Source organism: Corticium candelabrum, chromosome 2 (assembly GCF_963422355.1).
Source record: "Corticium candelabrum chromosome 2, ooCorCand1.1, whole genome shotgun sequence".
In the NCBI taxonomy this organism is placed as follows: domain Eukaryota; kingdom Metazoa; phylum Porifera; class Homoscleromorpha; order Homosclerophorida; family Plakinidae; genus Corticium; species Corticium candelabrum.
The window spans coordinates 2,607,217-2,613,205 of record NC_085086.1 but is presented as its reverse complement, the minus strand read 5'-3'; the positions used below and the strand labels follow the sequence as shown (position 1 = coordinate 2,613,205).

At 43.3% G+C, this 5,989-nt stretch overlaps 3 protein-coding genes across 4 annotated transcripts in view; all 3 read right to left on the bottom strand.

Annotated features, from left to right (window-relative positions):
* Positions 1-652: 652 nt before the first annotated feature.
* Positions 653-2,323, bottom strand: LOC134198399 (kelch-like protein 3). Its single transcript, XM_062667784.1, has 3 exons — positions 1,962-2,323; positions 1,610-1,806; positions 653-1,553 (listed from the first exon to the last, which is right to left on the bottom strand). The coding sequence occupies exons 1-3, from the start codon at positions 2,305-2,307 to the stop codon at positions 690-692; spliced, it is 1,407 nt and encodes a 468-aa protein (XP_062523768.1). The 5' UTR covers positions 2,308-2,323; the 3' UTR covers positions 653-689.
* A 555-nt stretch (positions 2,324-2,878) lies between these two features.
* LOC134198464 (uncharacterized) lies at positions 2,879-5,073 on the bottom strand. The gene is made up of 3 exons (XM_062667874.1): positions 4,709-5,073; positions 3,762-4,082; positions 2,879-3,372 (listed from the first exon to the last, which is right to left on the bottom strand). Exons 1-3 carry the CDS (start codon positions 5,034-5,036, stop codon positions 3,101-3,103), a joined length of 921 nt encoding a protein of 306 aa, XP_062523858.1. The 5' UTR covers positions 5,037-5,073; the 3' UTR covers positions 2,879-3,100.
* Positions 5,074-5,957: 884 nt separating this feature from the next.
* LOC134198632 (pleckstrin homology domain-containing family G member 3-like) overlaps positions 5,958-5,989 on the bottom strand; it is a 25,235-nt gene continuing 25,203 nt past the window's right edge. For both annotated transcript variants that reach the window (XM_062668042.1, XM_062668043.1), the window contains exon 20: positions 5,958-5,989. This exon is cut by the window's right edge and continues 317 nt beyond it. The gene's annotated coding sequence lies outside the window, so the exon portion shown is untranslated.

Here is a 5,989-nt window from a genome sequence, read left to right as displayed (position 1 = left end):
CAAGCCATGTGTGTACAACCTTGGAATTCTAGATAGATAAACAGCTGGTAAACAAGTTGAAAACTGCTCAGAAACAATCCTGTCATTAAATGCTTTATAATATTAATAGCCAATTCGAACCCAAGGTTAATTGATTATGCATGTAGTCGATTCTCTGTATTGCGTATAGGTACACTGTTAGCCGTCATTTGATCAGCTGCAGCGTACAAATTGAACGCAAACAGAAGCCTAGGCTTGAATTCTTTGTCTTGCTCGATGACGTGCAAAGGGCATTATACCTTGGAGTGGACAGCATGACATGGTAATGCACTTGAGGCTTAGAAAATATACTGACCTTGGCTTAGAGCAACATGCAAGCTAAGCGTTCTTTATCATCCACATCTATAATATTGCCAGTTTGGATGATTGTATAGAAATTGCAGTTTGGATGGTCCAGTTGTTCAACGTTAATGATGTTGAACAAAGTCATAAAACAGAAGTTTCTTGCTGTCGTGATGGTACAAAGCGCGTCACAAGCTCATAACTTCGTCTTAACAAGTTGATCCCTAATTAGTGTGGTGCTCACGTGACTCGCGTGATCATCTCCCGACAAACGTTTTCAACTCCTTGTTTTTATTACAATCAAATATATTTGTCAAATATTATCATGAATATACATTATATATATAAACATAAGCAACTAAAAAATATTAGCGAATCCTTAGACTTTCTATCGATATCAAACGTTTCAGATCTTTGTCAAAACCGCCTGCAGCAATGACTTCTCCGCCTTCACTTGCCACAGCCGCATGTTCGAACCGTACGTGCGTCATGGTAGGAAGAGGCAACCAACAAGCATATCTCTCGTCGTAGAACTCAACGACGTTAGACAGAGCACCACTATTTGTCTGCGTCAGTCCTCCCGTTCCAATCAGTCGCTTACCCACTGCAGTGAGTGTAGAGTCAAACATACTTGTAGAAGCGATTGTTCTCCATTTTTTCACACGAATATCTAGACATTCAACGGTGTTACTATAATGCAATTCATCCAGGTGTCCTCCTCCTACGAATAGGGTGTCGTCTATCACAACGGAAGAACAGTAGGAGCGCCTTGTCTGCATGTCGTCCAATCTCAGCCAATGACCACAGTGAAGGTCACACACAAAGACGTTGCTGAGGCGTTCTTCTTGCTTGGTTTTTCCACCAATAGCATACAGCGAATTATTGCTTAAAACAAAAGATACGCCTTTTATCTGAAGTTCCTTTGGTAGAGCCATACAAAAACGCCATTTCTTGTCTTTATCTAAACAAAATTGTTCGATTACATCTCCGTATTTTCTTTCATCATTCAGCATGGCCAGACAGACATCCCTATGGTTCACCACGCGATAGACGTACCCACCGTCTCGACCAAACGTGTCCCACTCTCTTTGTTTGCCGTCGAGTACGTGCAGGTTGCCGTCCCAGCCTGCTGCCACAAGCCTGCCGTCGATTTCTGCCACCCTACCGTACGGCCATCGGCTGTCAGGCAGATAAACATCCCACTCGGTCCAAGACTGTAAACTGTCAGCAACCTATGAAGCAATCTGTTTATATGTATTTGTCAAAATTTGCAATAATGTATTATTACCTTGGGAATTAAAGAACCGGTTTTTATTTGAAATTTGAGTGACGCAGTCATAATGTCCTTCTTGTTGATCACTTCTCTGGCCTCTCTTAGCTCATTTTTGACTGCATCTAGTTGTCTACCTAGCTGTCTGTTCTCTCTGTCCATTTCTAGTGCTTGAGTTCTTACCCTCTCTACTTCGATAGATCTGTCGCCAGCATCTACAGTGGAACAACATAAATTCGTGTATTACTTAATAAAACGCAACACCAATCACAGATTTTGCATTAGTATATCATGGTCTCGCAGAACCAGCTTGCTGTGCCCTGCTTACATAACTACGGGTGAGCTTTTGCCAAAGTCCCCAGAGACTCACCTTGGCACATTGCCATCCCATGGGGATTCCCACTTGTCAACTTACTCACAACGTGTGGCTGTCCAACTTCCATTAGAACGTCGCAAAAGCGCGGGAACATTTCTGGGGGCTTGCTGGGAAGGATGTCGACGAGCAAGCGCTTAACTTTTTCGCTGTGAGGAAGGGTGGCGTTGATGAAAAAGATATCCATATCTCCTCGCCGTAAGAAGTCTCGTTCGTAGAGTTTGCCGACAAAGGCAGCATCAAAGTAGAGAACTTGGGATAGGAAGTCGTAGTTTTCTCTCAGTGCTCGCCAAACACCTTCGTTTGCTATAAGATTTGCGGCAGAAGCAGAGCTACTCATCATGCCAACGTAAATCGTTTGCCTTAATGCGCATGCCTGCACCTAGATAGATAAATTAAGTGAAAAACTTAGGGTGTAATTGTTATGGTGCTGTGTGTATGCATGTGTGTGTGTGTGTGCGTGCGTGCGTGCTTGTGTGTGTGTGTGTGTGTGTGTGTGTGTGTGTGTGTTTGTGTGTGTGTGTGTGTGTGTGTGTGTGTGTGTGTGTGTGTGTGTGTGTGTGTGTGTGTGTGTGTGTGTGTGTGTGTGTGTGTGAGTGACGCTGTGTGTGTGCGCGCGCGCGCGCGTGTCTGTGTGTGTGTGTGAGTGTGTGTGTGTGTGTGAGTGACGCTGTGTGTGTGCGCGCGCGCGCGCGTGTCTGTGTGTGTGTGTGAGTGTGTGTGTGTGTGTGTGTGTGTGTGTGTGTGTGTGTGTGTGTGTGCGTGTGTGTGTGTGAGGGAGAGAGAGAGAGAGAGAGTCTGTGTGTGTGTGTGTGGGGGGGGGGGCGCTCGCGGTGCTTCCTTAGATAATATATGTACACCTCATGCATTCTAATCCTCTGGTTGAAATCTAGACGACTTACAAATAGCGCTAATCCAAATATAATTTTTCGAAAGTTCAATTCAATTAACATCTATGTCCAGTTTACGCTAGATACATGGACACACGATATAAATGTTCTGCCAGTAACAGAATACACGCATAACTGACTCCAGAAGCTCATTATATATAAAAACAACATTTCTATGCGTCCCCTAGTATTCACATCATCCTTTCCTCAACAATATCTTTCATTACTGCAAGATACGTGGGAGATTCAATATTTTCCAAACGTGGTGTAGTCTAATCTGCAGCCATTTTCTTTCCCATCCTTCGCGCCGTGTCTAACAGATTGGATTCTGTCTTCATCGTTGGAGAATTGACGTAGATGCTCAAATTCGTCTCTGCAGTATCGGCATTCTCGGCCCCAATGATAAGATGTCGCAGAACTGCTACATTGGACAGTACACACGACCGGACAAGCGTACCCGTGTTTCTGTTTTTGAGTGCTTGCATATGCATGCGCAGATGCCTCGGTAGCATCACGACCTGAAACAAGAAATAATACAATATATACAATGTATGCAGTAACAGCAAACAACAGAAGGATGCTAAGCGATTTCCTGCTACATTATTGATTTTGAAACATATGTCACATATGTAAGATGTATACATGCATACATCATCCACTTCCAGCAAGGTGGACATATTGATCAAGTGCACATCGATATGTTGCATGTATAGAACGTATACATCAAACATGCAAATGTATACGTACATACATCTGCTCAAGACTGTATACCTACCTCTAGTCGTCATAGCTGGTATATCAGAAAGTCAACTGACTATATGAAACACATCCATGCGGTTGAAATTACACGAACTCCAACAAGAATAAACTCCAAGATATAAACAAGTCTATACTCAGTTTGTTTTACTTTGATAGCCTTGTTGTAATTCTACAGTTGCTTTGACAGCAAGACCGCCCAATAGAGATGCTATGTCAATTTTCATCCTTTCATTCTCAGTGACTTTGGATTCGTAGTCATTCTCTGATTGTTTCAATTTTTCCTTCAACATCGAATTCTCGTTTGCAGTCTCTTGTAATTGACGTTTTGCAAAAGTGGCTTCCTCCTCCGCTGTATCAGCTCTCTGTCTCTCTGTCTCGACCTGTCGACTTAACTGCGATGTTTCACTTACTAGACTTTCGAGGTTGTGGTATAGAGTTTGTATTGTAGCTCTAGTTCTATCGCCGACATCTATAGACAGTACAACAATATACTTGATGTTACTGTAAACAAGCAACGCCATGTTAAAAAGAGGGACGGGCTGGCTACGTCAGAGATTTTAGCAGGCGACGTGGCCATTCACGGTAGAAGTTGACATACTCCCTAGGTACATGAAACGTGTAAGCTGGATTCGACGCAAACGCAATCAGAATTTTGAGAGAAACGCTTGCGATAGAAGAGCAGCTTCAATCCGGCAAGAACTCTTCGATTCCTGAGAGTGTAGTCTCGCGTAGCCAGGGCCTCCTCCGGCCTTTTGACTTCCGTTGGCATAAATGGGGAGTCCGCGAGATTACTAGAAACATTGCGAACACATACAGTCTACACGAGACTGGTGTGGGCGGGTGTTTGAAAAATTTACTCAGGGATGCCGGTCGGTCCCTCGAGAGGGGACCATATGCAATTTGGACCTGCTTTGGTACAAGAGCAGAACTTTGGTGTAAAAATCAGCTTTCTAGCGTAAACGGTTGATACCGATACCCGCTCATAACTAAAGACACTGAACAAAAACTCAACCCTTGCTCTATGTAAAGCGCGTTGTCACTTGGTGATAAGTAGACACGAGAGCCTTGTAGATCGCGATTCCCTTACGACTATACCTTGGCTGCTTGCCGTCTTTTGGGTCAATCTATCTGCGACGTGTGGCTGTCCCACCTCTCTGAACACGTTGCACAAAACTAGAAACATTTCTGGCGGTCTGCTGGGCAGAATTTCGAGCAGCAGGCGTTGAGCCTTCTCGGCGCGAGTAAGGCTGTGGCTCAATAGAAGCTCCATATCTTCTCTCGACACAATGTCTCCTCCGTAGAGTTTGCGGACAAAACGAGATTCAAAGTAGAGAGACCGGTACACAAAGTCGTAGTGGATCTGCAGTGCACGCCATGGATCCTCATCTCCCTCATGACTTGAGACAGAAGTATCGCGACTCATGATACGATGCTTCCTCCTTAGACCGAAGCGGAATACCCGGCTGCACTTTTTGATGACGTTGTCGCATGCGCAAATCGTGTTGCTTGCCATGCACACGCGCGCACTTTGATGCATGAAATACGCGAGGTTGTCGACAGTAAATGAATTATGGTAACAGCGATATTTATGTTTTGAGTTTTCGTTGCTGTTTTGTACTATGATTATTACCGATATGAACTGAATGTAAATTAAAATAATTAAAATAATTTGCGAAATAATAGTAATTTATTTAATTAAAGATTTTTTATTTAATTATTAATTGCATACATCAATCGACTATAAATAAAGGTTTTAGGTATCCACGGTAAAGTATAAAGTATCAGCTGATAATGATTTACTACCAGGTAATTAGTAGAAAATACATATTAGCAAAAAGGAAACAAACTTATGTAATAGACCTGATATTTACTCGAGCTATCTTACTTGAAGTTGTCACGTGACCTTCCTGTGAGCAGCACGTGCAAAACATAATCACATGATGACAACAATAAAACGCCCAAACTTTTTTAAAATTCGTTGTTACTGCTGGTATGGTACAATTCATGCAAACAGTACACTCTGTAACAAAGGCCAGAATGCGTAAGCTCGAGTCAGTTCCTTACTACCGTCATTCCCCGGATGTGTGTTGAGGTTGCCGACCCAAGGACACATCCGGGAAACAGCACAACACTGGCTCAGAGTACCGGGCTCGAGGGTCCAGCCAGTCATTAGTTTTTCACTCGTAGAGGGAGGACAGGCTGAACCTCTGAGCATAACAGAACAGCCCGACGTTGTTAGCATGACATAACTACACGTCTCGACTCCACCTCTTGACTCTCAGTTCAGCAAAAAGCCAATATGAAATACCATCTCCTGGTAAAGATTATACGTAGTATACACATATTGACTGAGTTTCCTGTATATTGATCATCTGT